This window comes from Simochromis diagramma, unplaced genomic scaffold (genome assembly GCF_900408965.1).
Source record: "Simochromis diagramma unplaced genomic scaffold, fSimDia1.1 OVJJ01000370.1, whole genome shotgun sequence".
NCBI lineage: Eukaryota > Metazoa > Chordata > Actinopteri > Cichliformes > Cichlidae > Simochromis > Simochromis diagramma.
Window position 1 is genome coordinate 168354 of NW_024387012.1, and position 22443 is coordinate 190796.

The following is a 22443-nucleotide window of genomic DNA, read 5'->3' on the forward strand; positions in this document are numbered from 1 at the left end:
TACACGTCCGAGCCTCCGGCACGGGAGCCTCTGTTGAGCCGAGGTGGAAGACGGAGCCGCTGTGCCGTGGCGAGGTTGAAGGTCCGGTGAATGAGGCAGGTGATGTGTGAGCGTGGAGCGGAGTGGCGAGAGAGGGAGCGGCCGAAGCGCGGCGTGAAACGTCCACTCTCCGCGGCAGATGCTCCGGTGCAGGTGAGGCAGCAGGTGGGGGAACGCGGCGTCTCCGAGGCCCGCCCAGAGCCAAGCGAGTGCCCTCGAAGACGTGCTCTCGCTCCGCGAAGAGCCGCTGTCTCTCCTTGAGTTTTTCCGCCCACAAGGAGAGCGCTACCTCCTGCCGCTCATAGAGGTCCGAGTCCGCTGGGTTCCTAACGTGTCTTCGTGGCACCGGTCGTGTCATTCTGTCAGGCGTTGTGCGGAGGCGAGGAGGAAGGAACCCAAACGCAGGACTCGCAGGTAGGTGAAGACTGGTGACGGTTTATTATAAGGAGTGGATGAACAGAACAGAGGTAGACAATGGCTGGCTGGACGACTGAATGGCTGGCTGACTTAACTGAACTGAACGACATCATCAATGACACGACAGTGAATGGGTAGAAACAGAGGGCTTAAATACACAGACTGGTGATAATGAGAGACCGGTGAGTACACAGCTGAACATAATGAACTAATGGGAAGAGGACTGAACATAACGCACACAGACCAAGGCTAACACAATAAAACAGGAAGTGGAACAGGCAGTAGATAAACTGTGAACAAGAACTGAAAATACTGGGTCACCGACCCAGGAACCCTGACAACTGATACACTGGACAAAGTTTCACTAGTATCACTTTAGACCAAAATCACTTCCTGTAAAAAAAAATAAAAATAAAAAATAGGAATGATATGAAACACGTCAGCTGTAGCCAGTGCTTGATGATTCCTCTTGCATTACAGAGCAAAGTTGGTGTTTTTTAAAATGTTTAAGTCCAATTCAAACTAATAAACACGCTCACTTGGCAAACTCGATGGGTTAATCTACTGGATCCATACTGCCCTCTATGTCGGACATGCAGGAGTGAATAGTGAATGAAGCTTGGCCCAGCACTCACATAAATGTCCTTCCTGCTGAAATACAATTAGATAGAAACTCTGACCTCCGACACAGCTGCTTGTACCAGTAAACACAGGAACTGTAATGTTAATGCAGAGTTGGACTGACTAGTAATTGGGGCCAAGGATTGCTATTAGATGTAAGTAGCATTTTGTAGTGGTCCTGAACATTTAGGCCGCTTTCTGTGACATAGTAAAAACAGGCAATGCTATATGCTAAAAATATTTTTTGTTTAACTTTTTGTTTTAATATTTTATAGCTGATCTGTGTACATCAGGCCAGCTTATGACCGTTTCTTCTGCTTCTATTTAGACTGAAACCTCACCCGCTCTCGGTTATTTATTTTTTTCTGTGCTTCCTTGTGAAGGCAGAGCTTGATATATGAGAATGGGAAACAGACGTCGTTCCTCTCCCCACAGCGATGGTTGGGGGTCGACTTTGTTATCGTAGCTACTTCATACACAGCATTATGCTGCTTCTCTTGGTCTGCCTCCATTGTAAGTACACCTGTGCTTTCAGATCTTTGTGATGCGTGTATTTTGTAAAACTTGTATTTAACTCTGATACATGGTTAGGGTAGAGTGTGTAGGTCAGAAGTGCTTCTCCTCTTGAGAAGTGATGTGTCTTCCTTAGAAGAGGCTTGCAGTGTATTTCTCGTGTGTGTTTCCAAATGCAGTATTACTAAATTCCAGCAGAGGCTTTAAAGCTATAATAATAACATGTGCATCAATATTAAAGAAATATTTAAAGAATTTCATGTTATCAACACCTAATTATTCTGAAGGTCAAAGTTTTCTCTTAATTAAAAAAGTTACACGTTCAACATGCTCAACATTTGTTACAGATGTATTCTGTCTGCTTGAGTATTTATGACTTACATCCACTTGCACTTACAAGTGGTTTTGCATCTTTGCTACATCAACAGAGATCCTGCTGCTTCTGTTTGGAAATCAAATCAAACCAACTTCAGGATTTATAATTCTTTATCTTTCTCTTGCTTCTTGTATATTTTTAAGTGCTGGTTTTATGGTATGCTTTACCACATATTTATAACCGTATGCATATATAACTTCCTTTGATAGTAATGGAGAGAGTTGGACATTCTAGAAATTTAACAGAAATATATGAGTGGATCCAAGTGTTGCTTTTCTTCCATTGAGCGTAAACATTACAAAATGCTGCTAAACTACTAATCAAAGGTATTGTATTTAATATTGTAACCGCTTTTAACGAACACTTACTTTTTCACAGCAACATTTTTTTTATAATTCTGTGTTTTTCCATTATTATTGTTTTTCCATCTAGTAACAGCAACATAAAATTAATGTTATTGGTGGCATATTATTCAGTTACCTGTTTAAATTTTAGTCACCTGACATATTTTCCTCATTCTGTGATACATTTTTTTAAAATTATCCAAATCTGGTATGTAAGCATTTTTAGACAAAAGAATAAGGTTGGGGGCAATTTGGTCTTGTTTTTCTTCACTTACTTTTCATAAATATTATACTTGGTATTTGTATATTTTTTTTCAGATGTGGAGACTTCCAGTGGAAAACATGTTATTTATAAAAAAGTTGGAGATACTGTAGAGCTTTCATCAGGCTTACCAACTGAAGGGGTGACTGCGGCAACATGGAAATATGGAGAAATAATAATTGCAGACAAAGTCATTGAAAACAATATGGGTGTTTCTAAAAGATCTCCATTTAAGGGCAGATCAGAGCTAAACCTGGAAAACTTTACTTTAACAGTGAGGAAATTGACTCTTCAAGATTCTGGTGATTTCATTTTTGTCTCAGCAACAAAAGAGAAACAGAGGGATTTAGTCATCATCACTCTGCAAGTTCATGGTAAGATACTACATAAATATAAATTTATATGTAATATTATTATTACATTGTAGATTGTGGTGGATTTATGTGTGACTCTATATAACTATATACACTATATATTTATCTGTACTGAACATATATATTTCAACTTTCACGTAGAGTCTTAAGCACATGGTTTATTAAGATGGTACAGTAACAGGGCAGTTAATGTAAGGGGAGAGTTCTCCTGAATAACTCACTCTCCAGCTCCGGTAACTAACCTCCCCCAAGTCTTTCATGCAGCACAACCAAAACAGTAACACTAAACAGAGATCCTGAAAACATCACGATTTCAGTATCATACAATATAATCACACACACACACACACACACACACACACACACACACTATGAATCTACACTTAAGTTTTTAATGTAGTTATAAGATTCTATATTAAAAGATTGTGCCACTCACTGTGTAAGATTTAATAATTAGGATTAATGTGCGATGTTTTACCGTGTCACGACCTATTGCAGCGGTGCCGAACTCCAGGCCTCGAGGGGACTCTGTCAACACACCTGAATCACATGATTAGTTCATTACCAGGCCACTGCAGAACTTCAAGATATGTTGAGGATGTCATTTAGCCATTTAAATCAGCTGTGTTGAATCAAGGATACATCTAAAACCTGCAGGACACCCGCCCTCGAGGCCTGGAGTTTGACACCTGTGACCTATTGTGATAAGCCAAAGCCAAAGGGTAGCCAGAGTCCTGACTGGCCACTTGCCAGGACCTTGGCTGCTACCTGACCCTGCAGCTGTGTTTGGCTGGAGGACGGGTGGGAAAGTTATCCAGCAGCAAGGGATGGGGATACAGATGACACTCCAGCATTTTTTTTACTACTGCTACTTCTCCATCTCTGTGTTACTCTGCTGTCTGTGCCTAAGGCTGTACACCCCAGGGTTTTGCTTTGCTTGCTTTCTGCTATGTAACTCTCTTGCTAAATGTATGCATGTATTTTTCCTGCTGTTCATATGATTCAGTGTATTAAACTCTGTTCCAAGAATTCTAGTCTTTTTGAGTGCCTTGATTTCGGATCTAATAAAGTTGGATCTCGACATCGTTGGTGGGAGAAGGTTATCAGGATGGCTAAAAAATTGTGACCATAAGATACATACTGAAGACATGAAATATATGAAGCAATATATATGGAATCATGTAGGAAAAGACTATTGTCCTGCTAAACTACTTATCACTGTCTCCCTCTGTCCTCTTTTTTTCTCATTAGAGGCCATAACTAAACAGCCTGTCATAAAAATCAATTCTACCTGGATTTCCTCAAATGAATCATGTAAAGTTCTGCTGGAGTGCAGCACAACTGGTGATGTCAGCTACAAGTGGACTGTAGGAAAACAAACACTAACTGGTCCCAGGCAACAATACATCATCAGGGAGCAGGATGGAGAGACCAATTTCACCTGCACAGTTTCCAATCATGTCAGTGAGAAGTCTGCATTTCAAACAGTGAAGTGCAGCAACAGTACACAACAAGAACCAGGTATGTGCAGTGTACATATTTACTCTTTCTTTCTTTTGATGTTTCTTTAAATGCTTATAATAAAGATCAGCAATGATGTGGTAGAAACTGTGGAAGAGAGCTGATGTATTTATATTATGCTGATGATATGCTGATATTTTTATTTAATTATGGGCTGCTGTTAACGAACAATGTGATAATTTTCAGAAAAACACGTGTTCCTTTTCCTGGGTGTAGCTGGTGGCTGTTTGATACTTGTCATTATATTCAGTGCAGCTGTGGGTGTTTGTCTCTGCAATAAAAGACATGCAGGTAAGAAACTATGATTACTGTTTATTATTGCAAGGTTAAGTTCTTCTTCTCTTATCATGTTCATTAGTAAAATATGTTTTTAATATACAAATGCAAATAATATGCAAAATTATTATTTATCTATTTTTTTACAGATCTGTGTTGCAACAGGTTAGTGCAACTAATTAACAGCAGTAATGTACAAAAATACTTTTGTTCTACTGATAATAACAACATGCTTTTATTGCATGAATATTAATGTATTTGAATAATTTCAGGCTCACACAGTCTGAAACTATCAACCAGGAGGAAAGTCAGCAACATGTGTACTCGGCTCTTTCCCACGGTCAGGTCTAACACTGTTAAATCAGTCACATTACACTGTTAAAGAATGATTAAATGTTAGACCATTTACACTTTATTATGATTTTTGACTCAACTGTTGCTAACTTGCAGGTGATCGTTGTGTTTATGAGACAATGAGAGGCCGTGAAGATGCTGGACCAGGTACAGTATGACAATGATATGAGGTGATATGAGGTTCTGCAGTACTTGTCACGGCTGTCGAGGCGAGCCGTGTGGAATTATTTAAGGACCCAAAACGCAGGTACTTCTGAAGTGAGGAGACTTTATTAAGGGAGGGGAGGCAAGAAACAGAACGGAGAACCTAAACTGGGAAAACTAAAAATCAAACCTGAAGTGATAACCGAACGTGGAGAGGAACAGAGAGACGCAGGGAAATCACTCAGGGAGCCAGAGGACATGAACGCAGACGAACCAGCAACAGGCAGGAGAACACACAGGGCTTAAATACACACAGCAGTAATCAAGGGGATGAGAGACAGGAGGGCAACACACCTGGGAGAAATCAGAGCTGACGGGACAGGAGAAACGTAAACTAAACACACTCACATGAGAAAGAGACTTTCAGAATAAAACAGGAAATTCGCAGACACAAAGAACTCGACAAGACACTGAGCTAAACACAAGCAGACCGTGTGACACCTAGACCAGGGGTGGGCAATTCCATGCCCCAAGGGCTCGTGTCCCTGCAGGTTTTAGATCTCACCTTGGGTCAACACACCTGAATCACATGATTAGTTTGTTACCAGGCCTCTGGAGAACTTCAGGAGCTAATTTAGCCATTTAAATCAGCTGTGTTGGTTCAAGGACACATCTAAAACCTGCAGGGACACCGGCCCTCGAGGCCTGGAGTTGCCCACCCCTGCCATAGACAGACAGAGGGAACACAGAGAAGTGGGAGAAGGCAGGCACAGAACAAAACCCTAACAAATGGCAAACCTTAAAGGATAAAACAGAATAAACAAGCACATACAAAAATATAAGGAAACACAAAACACTGACTCGTCAGACTCAGGACAATGACAGTACTGCACTTAGGTAATGTATTTTCCCTACCCACATTAGACTTCCCCATTGTTTTTGTGCACACAGGTCTTTCTATGCTTACTTCACTGCTAAAGATATTTTGTATTGCATCAATGCATTTCTTATCGGAACGTAACACCTCATCAAAACGTTTTGTACTTTGTTAGTCACAACTCACTTTCCTGACTACTACCGAGCATTTCATTTCTGTCTTCTGTCAAATTACTTACAATTAAATTATCAAACATATATATGAAAACCAGTAGAACGCTGTGAGTAGCAGCAATGAAACTGCCCTTCAATTACAAGAAACATAAATAAATATTTGAGAAAGAGGTCTCGTTGCAGCAAATACATACCATCAGTCTTGTGTCCACATAACTAAACGCATCAGCTACATGTATACACTACTTAGATTTAGCACGTAGTACTAGACTACTTTGGGATGTGGTTGAGCTGAAAAATCTACAGCAACTGTGTGATGCTGTCATATTAATAAAAAAGCAAAATCTCTGCAAAATGGGGAAAAAAACCTTGCTGAATCTATGCAACTCTAGATCACTCACTCTTCTGAATATTATCCAGCTTTGCATCAATGTTTCTAATCAAATTACTTCAAACTTTTTTCAAACATGTATGAAAGAGCAAATACAATAACACCCTGGTAGATATTTACCTTTAACAAATACAAATACAAACTTGTGTCACAGCTGCAGTCTTGCCTGGAGATTTTCATGAACATCAGTCCTATAAAAAATAAATATGCCATGCTGTCTCATCAGATTGTCAACTGGTGTCATTTATATTGCTGCCACATTTTAACATTAAAGTGTTTAACAATGTGGCACATATTCTTCTAGGCTGTTGATTTTCCTGGAGAATTATTTTATTATTTTTCATCATATATGCTGTGGCAACACCTTTCTTGTTTTCTTAACTTTTATTGTGTTTGTTTTTTTAGTTTAATTTTATTTCTACTTCACAGAAATTGAAGCCAAACCTACTCACAGAAAGCAAACAGCAAAACCAGCAGGGCATAGAAGATGATGAATCACAGCGATCTGATCTAAAGGAGCCACGTTCAGCTGGAAAGGAAGGAGAAGGAAGAGATTTAGCCATGTTAGACAGGGATTCAAACATCACCAGGAAACTGTTATTTGTTTTGTTTTGTTTTTAATTTTTTTTTTTTTAAAAAAGGATTTTGTGACATGTGATGTTTAAACACTTTTCACATCTGTATTTGAAACAACAAATAGTGTAAAATAATGACTTCTTGCTATTAGTCCAGTAGCACTTTATTTAATAAATACATTAATTGACTGATTAAGCACAGCACAGAGGAGTGTTATTTCAACTTATCTGAAGCCAGTTACCACAGTACTGGATCTGAAGTGCAGAATTTCTGTACTTTTCTTTGAGACTTGATAATTCATTGACACTGATGCTATTTAATCATGTTATCTGAGAATGTAAAATGAACCAGGAGACACCCACAAGAAGATAAATGAAATGCATTCAGCTGTACAAACAACATGATGCCAAACTTTGCAGAACCAAAGTTTAGGTACTCATGTATTTGTTTATGCATTAATATTAACAATACATAAACCTTAAGCAAAACTGATACCAAGAAAAAAGAAATGTGTGCAGGGTTTTGTTCAGAAACATTTTAAAACCATCACTTGAATCCAAGATGGCTGTTAGGAAACAATTACTAACTTGAACTGGTTCAGAAGAAAAAATGTGGTCATTTTAAAGATGAATAAAAGAAGCTGAAATACCTGTCATAGTAAATGTAGTTGCATTTTCCCAGAAAGAGACAAAAAATATGATTACCATGAATGTGTTCAACAGGAAAACCCAGAAATATACTGACACAAGAAGGGACAGTCAAACCACCAGGGGGCAATGTGGGACCTGCTTGGTGGAAGTTTCAATAGTCCAGGCACGCTTTAGCCTCTTGAAAAGTTGAAAAAGAAGGAATAAATAAAATTAAAATTTAATTAAAAAAATAAAAAAAATAAGAACATAAAATGAAACGATTACAGTTTGTCACTTTATTCTGAATCCTGCATCGGGTCCTTACCCCATTTTATACATTTACTCTTCAATATAACCCATCCCTCTAACAGGCAGGCAGACTCCTCCCTCTGATGATATGCTGCTTATGTGTCTTTTGGTATCATGGACACAGCCTCTGTGCCTCAGGTATATTTATGCTGTTGTTGTGAACCACTTCCTCTATCTGTTAGTGATGCATGCTGTGGGCAGTCTCTTGTTCCTCCTGATCGCCATTTGTCTTCTGGTGTGTCTGTAGTTAGTAGAACAAATTAAGAAAAAGCGCAATAGGATTATTAAAATGATTAATAATTAAAGCTAAAGCCCCAGGAAGCTTATTTACTGGTTTGTATTTTCTTTTTGTAATTTGTTGGTGACACAGACCTAACAATATATATTCCTGGTAGAACAAATAGCATAGCTTTTGCACAGAGGAGTTCCTGCATTTTAAATTTAAGTTTTGGTAATTTAGCTGCAGATAGTCAGATCAGCAGGTCAGCACAGTTAGACCATCATCTTTAAAATGTGTCTTGAGCAGGCTGATGGATAGTTTACTTCTTCCTGTGTTAAGTCCCCACACAAACCACAACCTACACCATTAAAAGCCTCATCATGCAAGCACAGACACAGACTGCAGAAAACAAGAAAACATGCATGTTTTCTTGTTATTCTCCATGCACAACCGTGCCCTTGTTTCAGGGGAAAGGATATTCACACACACTTGTCCATCCGAGTCATTTTTATCCCTCTTATCTTATCTATTCTCATCCACTTTTGCACACTGTGATTCTCAGTATGTACATGCAGTATATACAAAGCTGTGCTGTTGGATATTCAGCAGTCACTGGTGCTTCATGCTTCCTGCTGAATTGTTAATAGATAGTGACTCTAAACTCTGTTACTTTCACATCTCTGATAAAGTAAATGACGGATTTTTCTGTTTCTGTGTTAATAGAAAGCTCCCCCAATCAACACTCTCAGTTGTTTTTTCTGTGCTAACATGTGAAAGCACCGTTTGACAGAAGGAAACAGACGTCGTTCCTCTTTCAACAGCGATGGTTGGTGGTTGGTTTTGCTATCGTAGCTACTTCATGCACAGCATTGTGCTGCTGCTCTGGGTCTGCCTCTACTGTAAGTACACCTGTGCTTTCAGATCTCTGTGACGTGTTGTATTTGTTTGCCTCATTAACTCTAAAATGAGGCAAACAAGAGTACCTGGAGGTCAGGAGCACTTCTCTTGCGAAGTGGAAGAGAAGTGATGTGTCTTCCTGGGAAGAGCCTTGGAGTGTATTTTTGTTGTTGAGTTTCTAAATGCAGTAGTGGCTTTAAAGTATAACATGTTAATTTTTATAATCTAATTAAAGGAACTAAAGGACTGATCGCCCCTTCTGCTGCTGTTACTTCCTGATTTTTTTTCAGTGTTTGTTGTACGATATACTTTTAAACATGCTTATAGGCTTATATTGCTTCTCATACAGTACATTTCTATGCAGTAATTGTTTTGACAGGAATGGGGGTGTGGACGCGTTTTTGCAGACATCTGGATCTAAGTGTTGCTTCTCTTCTGTTTAGAGTAGAGATAAAAATAAAATATTTTAAAAGAAAAAAAGAAAAAAATACAACATGTATTCACTAGAAAGGACAACGTAGCTGATTATAGTGCTATCAAAAAAGTGTGAGTCAGATATGACACTAGCAACAGAAGCATTTCCTGAGTATCTCCACCAGTGGAAGCAACACTGGCTAGAAGTGATGAGCTCACAGCACAGAGGGCAGCTGTAACCTTTGCCCATGAATTCTGTGGTTTCACCATTTTTTTTCTTATTTCAAAACACTATATCTTTGATCATCACATAGACTGTTGTTTTGTTAAAGTATATATTGTTATAAGTATCTGCTATTAATGAACAATTGAGTTTAACAGACACATGTTTTTCTAATCCCTTCCTGAAAGTTTTAATTTCCATAACTTCAATTTGTTTATTTTCTATGGTGGGTTTTTTGTTGTTTCTTTTTTATTCATTTGTTGTGCTATTTATCCAAAAGTTACAAGATTATTAATTATTTTTTGTCCATGTAGAAGTAGGAACATAAAAACTCATTAGTGGAGCCATGTTGTGTAATATTTTTTGCCATATTTGAATTTTAGTTATGCCAGGTCATTTATATCATAAATGTTACTTGACATAAGTTGTTGTTTTCATTCTATAAGTATACTTTTTTCCTTTTTTTTAATTGTGTGTTTTTTGTTTTTGCATTAAGAATCGCACTTTCGATACTATAACTGGAGGATAAGGTTATAGGCAGTTTGGCCAGTTTTTTTCTCACTCACTCACTTCTAACTCAAACAGTGGACTTTCACAAAGATATGTTTCTATATATTTGCAGATGTGGAGGCTTCCAGTGGAAAACACGTCATTCATAAAAACGTTGGCGATACTGTGGAGCTTTCATCAGGCTTACCAACTGAAGGTGTGACTGCAGCAACGTGGAAATATGGAGGAATAACAGCTGCAGACAAAGATGTGGGTGTTTTTGAGAAATCTCCATTTAAGGACAGATCAGAGCTGAACCTCACAGACTTTACTTTAACAGTGAGAAAACTGACTCTTCAAGATTCTGGTGATTTCATTTTTGTCTCAGAGGTGAATGATAAGCAAAGGCCTTCAGTCATCATCACTCTGCAAGTTCATGGTAAGAGACTTTTTTTTTGCTTGTTTGTTTTAATTCTAAAAGCATCCTAATGAAAAGAAACCCCAGTAGCTCTTTTTTAAACTTTCTTTCCTTTTGATTACTTTATTGATTAACTTGTGTTTTCTGTGGTTTGTCAGTCACCTTAATGTGTTAATGTTGAATACGTATTGTGTAAAATACTAATTAAATGACTTTATTTTATATTTTGAACTTTATTTCCACATATCTGTTGATTGATACTAATCCATGTAAAATACAATGCAACAGTTTGTAATGGTTAATCAACCTCAGTTTTTTGTTGTTGTTCTTTTTACTGCACATCTGTTATTGTGTCTTTCCCAGATTTTTTAGTAACTTGAAAATTAAGATGAAGATGAAATCATTTAGATATTTGTTCAAATAGCAAATCCTACATATTTTTGCTCATCATAACCCTCACCCATCATTGTTCTTGATTTGACTTTATTCTTGTCAATGTCCTTTATTGTGATGCTAGTGATGCGTCCATTAGGCATCTGAAGGTTGTGCAAAATGCTCCAGTGCGTCTTTTAACTGGAAGAAAAAAGTCTGAGCTTATTAATGCCATTTAATTTCACTGTCTTTAAAGTATTTAGTTTTTTTGCATTTTTTAGACCAGATGTTACCAACTGGCAAAGCAGTTAAAAGTACTTATCTGAATTTGTTGTTGTAATGTTAGTTATATATATTATTTTATATTTTATATAATACATTTTCAGAACTCCACATATACTTTAAGCTCTGACACAGACTCTCTCTCCTTCTGTTTTCTCATTAGAGCCCATAGCTAAGCCTGACATAAAAATCAATTCTACCCGGATTTCCTCAAATGAATCATGTAAAGTTCTGCTGGAGTGCAGCACAACTGGTGATGTCAGCTACAAGTGGACTGTAGGAAAACAAACACTAACTGGTCCCAGGCAACAATACATCATCAGGGAGCAGGATGGAGAGACCAATGTCACCTGCACAGTTTCCAGTTATGTCAGTGAGAAGTCTGCATTTCAAACAGTGAAGTGCAGCAAAGACACAGACACAAATAAAACAGGTATGTGGAGAGTGACTGAGGTTGTGAATACATGTTCTGCTTATATAAGTAATTATTACTGTTTGTGATTTCAGAGTGCAGCTCTTCTTCTTCTCTTCTCATGTTCATTGCTGGGCTGTTTACTGGTGTATTGATCACTCTACTGTTCCTCTTTCTGCTTTACTGCATAAAGTCAAAGGGTAAGATTTCTTGTTAACCCATTTGTGCCCAGATTTTTTTCAGAGTTGTAAGGCATATCATTTTATCAGTTGAGTCCCTCTGAATCATGTTATGTATTTATTTTTTCCATTTTGTACTTTTTTTTGAAGAAAATAGCATTTTTATGACTGGCAACAATTGTTGCCAGTAGTCACACAGCTTGTCACTAGGTCAAATGTCACCTAATAATAATAATAGAGAAGTAATAATAATAATATAATAAGAACAAAATAATAATATAGTCATAATAAATAATAACAAAAAGGTGGAGCCTCAGGTTCCCCCTGTATAAAATTCAAAACATCAAACAATTTGAACTGATTTCTTTATTCTCAATTTTTTTATACTCAAAAACTCAACAAACATTTTTTTCTTAGAACCTCTAAAAACATATATACATATATAACATATTTCTTCCCATACATTCCATCATCTTTCATGCATGTTCTACTCAGTGTGGTACTTCTTGAAGCACTCCACATGTAGTGGCACATCACACTTTCCACACGCAAATGATGTGCGTCCGCCGCAGTTCTTGCATCGCTTGTACCTGCTACCAGTGTTGCAGGGCCAGTGGTTCAAATTATCAAACCTGGTGGCATCAGTTATCGCCACCGCCATTGAAGATCTTCTGCCCTGCCTACTTGGCTTTGTTCCATGGCGCAGGAGGAGGGTCTGGGCTACCAGCCTCTGGAAGGAGAGGAGATCCTTCTCCCTGCTTTTCCAGGACCTAAATGAATGACAAAACAAGCATGATAGATGCATGAATGTGCATCGTTTCATCCTTTCTACAACGTCATGCCCCATATGTAGAATGTTCTGTAAAAGCAATATCACACTTGAGTTTGTGATGTTGGTCTGGATATCATCACTGTTGCTCTTGTCGACCGAAGAGCACTAGCGATGACCTACCTAAGGAAAGGACAACATACATGTTAGCTAGCAAGCGAATTTTAGCTAGCAAGAAAATGATGTATGGTAATGTATAAAAATCCTATACACAGAGGCCTTGAATACCTGTGAATTTATTTAGCTAGGAATTATTCTAAAAGGACTAAAATGAGCCATTGTACATCATTCTACAATTTTAAATAAGTAAATTAGGAGCAATCCTGCAGACAGTGTTTTCCTTTAGTTAGCGACATGCTATGTGCCCACTGGCAACTTTTGTTGCCACTCACAGAAATAAGCCCATGAACAAAAAAATATTTATCCTAGGTACAATTTTTTTGGGGAGGGTTACTCTAGAGACTTGAATGATTAAATAATTATAAATATGTTTGGGGGGAAAGTCATAAGAAATTTATGAAAATTACCTCTTTCCAGGATGATTTGCATCTGCCATGTCTTCAGCCAGAAAGAGCGGGAAGCAGATGATGTCATGCGATAGGAAGCACTTGGAAACGATTTTTTAAAAATCAAAACCTTTGTCTAAGTTGTCTACTAGCATATAAGTGGAAAAAGTTGCATTAGTACCTTTGAGATTTTTTATTGTGAGTCGAAAATGACAGTGATAAACTTTGGCAACAATTGTTGCCAGTGGGGCAAAACGGGTTGCTACTATTAAAAATGTTCTCTTAATCTCCTAATCTCATAATACTTTCTTTTTCTACAGGTCTACATCCCAAAAGGTGAGTGTCATGGTCCTGGGTTTGGGGCCCCAGTGTTTGTGTTTCTGGTGTGTCGTTTTTTTTGTTTGTTTCGTTTTAGCCCATATTCTTTGATTTTGTGTGTTTCATGGTATAGGCTTCTGTATTTCTAACTCCCTATAAGTTATCTTTAGGATTGTGATTTCTAGTCTTCAGGTTTTGATGCTGTGCCTCTCCTGTGTACCATGTGTCACATCGACTCAGTTATGTTCTCATATCTGTGTTCCCTCCTGTTTCCCATCCCCTCATTATCTGTGTCTATTTAGTCCTCTGTTCTCCTCTTTCTTCTTACCTCCCAAGTCCCAGTTTTTTTGTTTTTGTTTTTTTCAGGTCTCGGGTTCCTCTTTCCCAGTTCAAGGTTTTGTGTTTCAGGTTTCTGTATTGTTTTTCAATGCAGCTCGGCCTTATGTTTGCATGTGGGTCCACGCTCCACACCGTCTCCAACACAGACGTTACAGTTGCTGAAACTCATTAACAGCAGGAATTTTAAAAAATACGTTTATTCTACTAATAAGAATATGTTTTAATTATTTCAGGCTCACACAGTCTGAAACTATCAACCAGGAAGAAAATCAACAGCATGTGTACTCGGCTCTTTCCCACGGTCAGATCTAACACTGTTTACTTGCTCTCGGTCACATTACACTCTTAAAGAATGATTAAATGTTAGATCATTTGGAGATGTTAATTATTGTGACTTTGACTGAACTGTTATTAACTTGCAGGTGATCGTTGTGTTTATGAGACAGTTAGAGGATCTGAAGATGCTGGACCAGGTACAGTATGACAATGATGAGCCAGCAAAGTAATAAATGGGAACTCTGGGATTTCAAGAATTTCATTTGTGACATTCTTAAACTATTCTTACTGTATTTCAGGTGGATCACAAATACAGTGCATCAAATCAGACTAGACGAGCTGCAGTTCTGCATGTCTGTGGTATTTTTTGGGTGCCTTATTTTAAATGTAATTATTTTATCAATTATTATATCAAATCATCCTATTTAGCCCCTTCATGCACGAATTATGACAACCTCAATCAGGATTTGTTTCTTATGTATTTTTATGCATCTTTAGGCATGAAAAGATGCATAAAAATACTTAAGAAACAAATCTTAAATGAGGTTGTCATAATTCATGCATGAAGGGGTTAAAAAACAATAATTACAATGAAACACGTCATACATCTGTAGTACATTAAACAACCAGTGGGTGGTAGGGTATGGAGAGACACATCAGTGTCCAATATAGTGGTTTATGTGCAAGTATACCTTCAACACTGACACACATACAAGAAAACAGCTTTTGATTAGCTTCCACTGTAGTGACCACTATTTTTTTTTTTTTTTAAAACTGGATGATTTAAGAGGATAATTACAAACAGCTCATTCTAACATTGAAGGTATAACACCATTTTTAATGTATAAAGTGTCATGTAAGCCTGTCTGTTTCATATGACCTGGTTTGAATTATCTTATGAATCTCTGAGAGGAAACAATAAATTGAAAAATAAAAAAAACAACTTTTCTGGCATTTGCTCACATCTGTCCGTTTGACTGCTTATTTAGTTAAAATCCACTGTTAACAAAACTAGTGAAAACTATAATGTTTAAAATGTAAATTTCTGTAAACCTTTACAAATTATGTAAGTTTGTCTTCTTTTTATAAACATGTGGGTAACCCACATAAACTAACATGAGTATCTACTTTTGTAGCTCTGAACTCGACCAGAGTGGCATACCAGTTTTCCACATATATTAGCACTTATGACATATAGTGTTTGTTATTTAATAATTTAATCTGTTCATATTTAATTCAATATTTAATAATATATAGTTGCTAAAAGTGCATTAAACTGAACATTTATTTTGTCATTTCAGCTTCAACCTGAAATTGAAGTGAAATTGTTTTTTAGAATGAAACATGAAAGTAGGATGATGCTGCTCAAAACCATCAAACATGTGGTCCTCAAACAGAAAATCATTTCAGATAAAAATACATAGATCAGCACACTAAAAGAGTGAGACTGACATTTCTGAAAGTTGGCATTAAAACAGTCTGGAAGCGAGACATTCTTCAGCATATTTATGGCCACCACATAACTTTTAAACCTAAGATCTACACAGATTCTTGGAGATTAGGCAGTCCATTAAAGTAACAAATGAGCTCTGACAGTCTCGGTCATTGTGTCCTTGGGCAAGACACTTCACTCGTTGCCTACTGGTGGTGGTCAGAGGGCCCGGTGGCGCCAGTGTCCGGCAGCCTCGCCTCTGTCAGTGTGCCCCAGGGTGGCTGTGGCTACAATATAGCTTGCCATCACCAGTGTGTTAATGTGTGCATGACTGGATGTAGTGTAAAGCGCTTTGGGGTCCATAGGGACTAGTAAAAGCGCTATATAAATACAGGCCATTTTTACCATAAAACCCTGTGAAAAGTAAGAACACTCTTAAACAGAATGCAACAAGGCTGCCACAGAAATATTCCCTTCACAGGTCAGGGTCCTGTTAAGAAACCAAATCCCACAGCTTCAGAGCCCTTATACAGCTTGTACAATACATCTTATCTATAATAGACTCTGGGTGTCTGCATTTTGCCACGCATGATTTGGTTTCTATCATAGGAGACAAAAATGGACAAAATGGAAAAAAAGATCTGAGAATAAACATAGGACAAGAAAATTGGCGGGGGATTTTGGCAGACTGTATGTTAGAGAGGTGAGAGGGGGGTTACACAGACACTATCATACCCTGAGATTACATAGAATAAAAGTGATGAAGGACAACATGTGGTGGAAATGTAAATTAGAATTATGAACCTTCCTGCATTGTACATGGGTCTGAAAATGTGTTCATCGTAACTGAGTAATTTCTTAGACACAACAACCCCCCTGACTCCTGATGTATGTTTGTAGGAAAAGGGGGGACCCCAATACTGAATGTATCTTAAAGATGGTAAAAAATGATAGAATTTTAAAACCTCTGTTTTTGTCTCATATACACTATTTCTTTGTATGTTTGAACATGTTTAAATAAATCGCTTCACCTATTTTCTTATCACGATATACACAAATGAGAGGTGGTTCAAGACTTTTACACTAAATAACTTATTTTCCCTCTATCAGTCTTAATGTAATTAACATTGTCAATCAAGCATGACACAAAGTGTGTGCTGACATTTGTTGCTTTCAAACAGATGGGTTTTCTTTTTATGCATTCTTATGTGATCATTACTGACCCAGCAGAGGGCGCTGAAGACAATAACTACTGCATTTACAGCTCTTCTTCGCTTTCTTCTTTTTTTCTTCTTCTTCTGCAATTAAAGCTAAAATAAGTTGGTGTCACTGCCACTTACTGAGCTGAGTTGATGGTGCAAGACACCAGAATGCAATCTGCATGGTGAAGGATCATGATCATCAGGTTCAACTCTATTAACTTCCCAGCTGTAAATTACTGCTATGCTATGTTAAATCCAGAGACTTTTCCTGAGTTAATATTGACCTGGGTCCCCTATCGTCATTCAGGCTAACTGGGTTTTGTTTTTTTGATCTTTAGGAAAAAGTCTTGGATTTTCCAACATGTGATGGGGAACCATTTTTCAGATCACTATTTGAAGCAACAAAGTGTGCAGTTGTAACAATTTTATGTTATTATTCCAGTAGCACTTTTTTAAATAAATGCATTAATTAATTGATTAATCTGTTTAATTTTCATATAAGCACAGTCATATAAATAATGTTGTTTTATTGAGTTTTACTTTGAAATATGTGATTTTGGTGTACACAGCAGTGTAGTTTTACTGCACCTTTCCTTGAGATTTGATACTTCCACAACACTGAGTACTACTTATAATAATAATAATAATAATAATAATAATAATAAATTTTTATTTATGAGCGCCTTTCAAGTCACCCAAGGACACTTTACAATAGGATACTTGACTGTTGCTTGCCTGGGAATAAGGTGCACCAGGTATATACCAAGAATTTAGAAAAGTTTTTGCCACTTTGGAAAATATACTTTTTTTCCCATCATGTTCAAACTTTATTAGTTTTTTGAAATACCTACACATGTAACTGAATAAGTATAAATACAAATATTTACCACTTTTATTTCAATCTAGTTGCGTAAATTGGTTTGGTTCTGGTGGTTTTTTTGTTGTGTCGTTGTTGAAAGCTGAACAGCAGCTGAACCAAATTGAGTGGCAATAGCACAACTGTTCCAGGAGGGGGCAGAGTGACCCTGCCCTCCTCTGTGACTCCATCGTTGTCTGGGTACAACTGGTTACTGAGTACAATTTGTGACTTTGCTGGATTTAGTTTTCCAATTAAACAAATAAATCAGCATCAATGTCTGCATGTCACTAATCACATCTATTTAAAAAGTACTGATCTAGGACAAGTTTTTGTTAAGGAACGTACAGTGGTTTTTACATGTAAGATCTTCATAATCTGTGTAATTTATTCTTATTAGCCTTGTGCTTTGCGCTGGGCAGAGGGGGAGGGACGGTAGTTACACTCAGTAGCACAGGAACAGAGTGGGAGGGAGAGAGAGAGAGAGAGAGCCAGGGACAACAACGTCACATTAGAAAGGTATAGTAATCATCCACAACTATTTTCGGTTGCAGATGATAAAGGATTCAGAAAGTTTATTCATGCAGGTCCATATGACAGAGAATATGCATGTTCTTTTTGTTTTCATATTTCAATTTATATTTAATTGTGTTGTGGTTTGCAGTGTTTTGTGTTGTTTCATTTTAAATTTGTTTAAAAGGTGAAAATTTACATAGTTAAAAGTTGAAATGTAAATAGTTGGTTTTTGTATTATATGATTTATTTATTACATTTTATGTGGAGTGAATAAATAAAAGTATATTTACGGTGGCCCCTAGAGACAAAGCACGTACGAACTCCAAAACACGTACAAAAGACAACAGAAGTGCTCCAGGATGCTGGGCGCAGTGTTGAGCTTTTGTTACCTGGTGGCTACACAAGCCAGCAAGTACCAACGACCGGATTTGGTGCATGGTAGTAACAGGTAAATGAACATTTTTTTAAATTATTTGAATATATATGAGTGCCTGTGTATAAATACACAAACAATACACACATGCTTTCAATTGTGTAATTTAAGTGATCTAGGTAGCTCTGTTTTGGAAGGTCAGTTAACACTAGAAATGTGTTTTGGAGTTTGTACGTGCTTTGTCTCTAGGGCAGGGCTCTAGAGTGCGACCAATTCGGTCGCAAATGCGACTGAAAAAAAAAAATTGGTTGCACCTGTACGACCAACTGTTCGGGTAGCAAAAAAAAACAAAAAACTGCAACCTTCCCTGTGGTCAACAACAGACACACATTATGCCCCTATCGTGGACTAAACCAATCAGAGATAGTAAGGGGCGGGACCTCCCTGATTGGCCGTGGTCCAGTTGAAAGTGCAGGTGGAAGTGAGAGGTGAGTAGCTTGAATAAAGCGATATCAATTCATTAAATCCTGAATCGACTTTTAAATATAACTGTGTTTTGCCAGAAACGCCAGATTCTCAGATTAAAACTCACAAAACCATTTCAACAACAACCAAACAGCAGATGAGAGCAGGTACACGGACTCCACACAAAGACGTAAACACAGGACGGACCCGACGCATCAGAATCAACTTTGTCTTTCTCGGCTTTCTCACCCGACGGCCCGTACACGGACACGCTGTCGGAGCTTAGCGATCCTGATGCGTCCAGTCCGCGCTGTGATTACGTCTTTTTGCACTGATTCTGAGCTGCAGGTTTTGTCTCTCCAACCAAAATTCACCGAGCCAGCAGCAAAAGAAGCAGCAAACTGCGCTTCACATTTGATCAATGTCGTCATGAATTTTGCTGTTTTGCTTCCACGACTATTAAAATCACACTTCATGCACAGCTAGCTCTCTCTCTCTGTACTTCAAGAACAGTTTCCCGTCTCCAATCTCTGTTTTCTGTTGTCGCGGTTCGAATTTTGAGGAAGAATTATTGATTCGCTTATTACCCACCAGTCTACCGTTGTTTACAGCGCTGTGGCTGACCTCGGACAAGAAAGCCTATTTTTTCTGTTATTCAATACTGAAGAAATTTAAACTTTACAGTGGGGCAAAAAAGTATTTAGTCAGCCACCGATTGTGCAAGTTCCCCCACCTAAAATGATGACAGAGGTCAGTAATTTGCACCAGAGGTACACTTCAACTGTGAGAGACAGAATGTGAAAAAAAAAAATCCATGAAATCACATGGTAGGATTTGTAAAGAATTTATTCGTAAATCAGGGTGGAAAATAAGTATTTGGTCAATAACAAAAATACAACTCAATACTTTGTAACATAACCTTTGTTGGCAATAACAGAGGTCAAACGTTTACTATAGGTCTTTACCAGGTTTGCACACACAGTAGCTGGTATTTTGGCCCATTCCTCCATGCAGATCTTCTCGAGAGCAGTGATGTTTTGGGGCTGTCGCCGAGCAACACGGACTTTCAACTCCCGCCACAGATTTTCTATGGGGTTGAGGTCTGGAGACTGGCTAGGCCATTCCAGGACTTTCAAATGCTTCTTACGGAGCCACTCCTTTGTTGCCCGGGCGGTGTGTTTTGGATCATTGTCATGTTGGAAGACCCAGCCTCGTTTCATCTTCAAAGTTCTCACTGATGGAAGGAGGTTTTGGCTCAAAATCTAACGATACATGGCCCCATTCATTCTGTCCTTAACACGGATCAGTCGTCCTGTCCCCTTGGCAGAAAAACAGCCCCATAGCATGATGTTTCCACCCCCATGCTTCACAGTAGGTATGGTGTTCTTGGGATGCAACTCAGTATTCGTCTTCCTCCAAACACGACGAGTTGAGTTTATACCAAAAAGTTCTACTTTGGTTTCATCTGACCACATGACATTCTTCCAATCCTCTGCTGTATCATCCATGTGCTCTCTGGCAAACTTCAGACGGGCCTGGACATGCACTGGCTTCAGCAGCAGAACACGTCTGGCACTGCGGGATTTGATTCCCTGCCGTTGTAGTGTGTTACTGATGGTGACCTTTGTTACTTTGGTCCCAGCTCTCTGCAGGTCATTCACCAGGTCCCCCCGTGTGGTTCTGGGATCTTTGCTCACCGTTCTCATGATCATTTTGACCCCACGGGATGAGATCTTGCGTGGAGCCCCAGATCGAGGGAGATTATCAGTGGTCTTGTATGTCTTCCATTTTCTGATGATTGCTCCCACAGTTGATTTTTTCACACCAAGCTGCTTGCCTATTGTAGATTCACTCTTCCCAGTCTGGTGCAGGTCTACAATACTTTTCCTGGTGTCCTTCGAAGCTCTTTGGTCTTGGCCATGGCGGAGTTTGGAGTCTGACTGTTTGAGGCTGTGGACAGGTGTCTTTTATACAGATGATGAGTTCAAACAGGTGCCATTCATACAGGTAACGAGTGGGGGACAGAAAAGCTTCTTACAGAAGACGTTACAGGTCTGTGAGAGCCAGAGATTTTCCTTGTTTGAGGTGACCAAATACTTATTTTCCACCCTGATTTACGAATAAATTCTTTACAAATCCTACCATGTGAATTCATGGATTTTTTTTTCACATTCTGTCTCTCACAGTTGAAGTGTACCTCTGGTGCAAATTACCTCTGTCATCTGATTATTTTTTTTTTGTTTTTTTTTTTTTTTTTTTTTTTTTTTTTTTTTTTTTTTTTTTTTTTTTTTTTCTTGCGGTCAGCGACCTGCTATTTTTGTGGCCTTGGTGTTTTTCCTATATTCATGTCAGTAAAGACCTTCCTGTCTCACACTCCTTTGTAAAAAATAACCAGGACAATCAGATTTTTAATACTGTAAAGTAAATAAAGAATAAACAAAATATACATAAAAAATCCTCCCTAAAAATTAGCCTTCAGTTATTAGTACATATGATGCGACATCCTGCCCCTCCTCTGCCTTGCCCGGTGCCTCTCCCCTCCTACACAGACGTCTCTGACTGAAGCTTCATGACAAACTTGTGGCTTTTGGGGTCAATGAACTCTTCGGCTATGTGCAAGAAAGGAGCGGCGTTACTGTCACAATCAGAGAAAGGTCGAGCGCCTCAGGCTGAGACCGGGCCTTGACGTAAGAGGCGGTCACTGGCTCCTCGCTCACTAGTGTCCACCGGCGCCCCCTGTTGCTGTCCAGGTACTGCAGGGTGGGGCCCGGGACAAGGTAACACTCGAGGAAAGCCTTTAATGACAGCAGACAATGTGCAGAACGGTTTGTGAACAAAATCCATCACACTGTTTAATGTGGCTGGATGTGATGTCAAAATAAAATGCTGCCACTACTTTAATACTGGACAATTTCAATGCATAACTCATAATGAAATGTAAAACATTTATAAAAACATGTTTGGGATTAAAGTCAACAAACTGTTTTCACACTTTGTCTTCTTACACAAGAGCAAAATTCATTTATTTGAACATTTAGCTAGAAAAGGTGGATTTCTGCTTAAAATTATATCGTACTTTTATTTCTACGTTCCTGACACAACGCTAAAGGGTGTGTGTCTCCTCCCAGGACTGAACTGGGAAAATCACGCAACAAACTGACCCTCCTTACCTTTGGTTTCATGTTGTGGGTAATGCACGAACTGCATGGCTGTGATGCTCTCCATGCTG

General features: G+C 38.4%; 1 protein-coding gene across 2 annotated transcripts; it reads left to right on the forward strand.

The window, feature by feature from the left end:
* The first annotated feature begins 936 nt into the window (after positions 1–936).
* Positions 937–15310, forward strand: LOC120739379. Of its 2 annotated transcripts, XM_040041139.1 has the most exons (9): positions 937–1232; positions 1461–1590; positions 2629–2946; positions 4198–4467; positions 4654–4758; positions 4893–4908; positions 5016–5083; positions 5194–5244; positions 7112–7311. In XM_040041139.1, exons 2-9 carry the CDS (start codon positions 1515–1517, stop codon positions 7171–7173), a joined length of 966 nt encoding a protein of 321 aa, XP_039897073.1. In that variant the 5' UTR covers positions 937–1232; positions 1461–1514; the 3' UTR covers positions 7174–7311. The 2 variants fall into 2 exon arrangements, with proteins under 2 accessions (XP_039897073.1, XP_039897074.1); XM_040041140.1 differs by lacking the exons at positions 937–1232; positions 1461–1590; positions 2629–2946; ... (4 more) ...; positions 5194–5244; positions 7112–7311 and adding exons at positions 8999–9315; positions 10573–10878; positions 11675–11944; ... (3 more) ...; positions 14517–14567; positions 14670–15310.
* The last annotated feature ends 7133 nt before the right edge of the window (positions 15311–22443 follow it).

Excerpts from the sequence above, each read along its gene's own strand:
- LOC120739379 (XM_040041139.1), top strand. The coding sequence starts at position 1,515 with ATGGTTGGGGGTCGACTTTGTTATCGTAGCTACTTCATACACAGCATT. Across the intron at positions 1,591-2,628 it reads TCTCTTGGTCTGCCTCCATT|ATGTGGAGACTTCCAGTGGA; the intron begins GTAAGTACACCT and ends ATTTTTTTTCAG. Across the intron at positions 2,947-4,197 it reads CATCACTCTGCAAGTTCATG|AGGCCATAACTAAACAGCCT; the intron begins GTAAGATACTAC and ends TTTTCTCATTAG.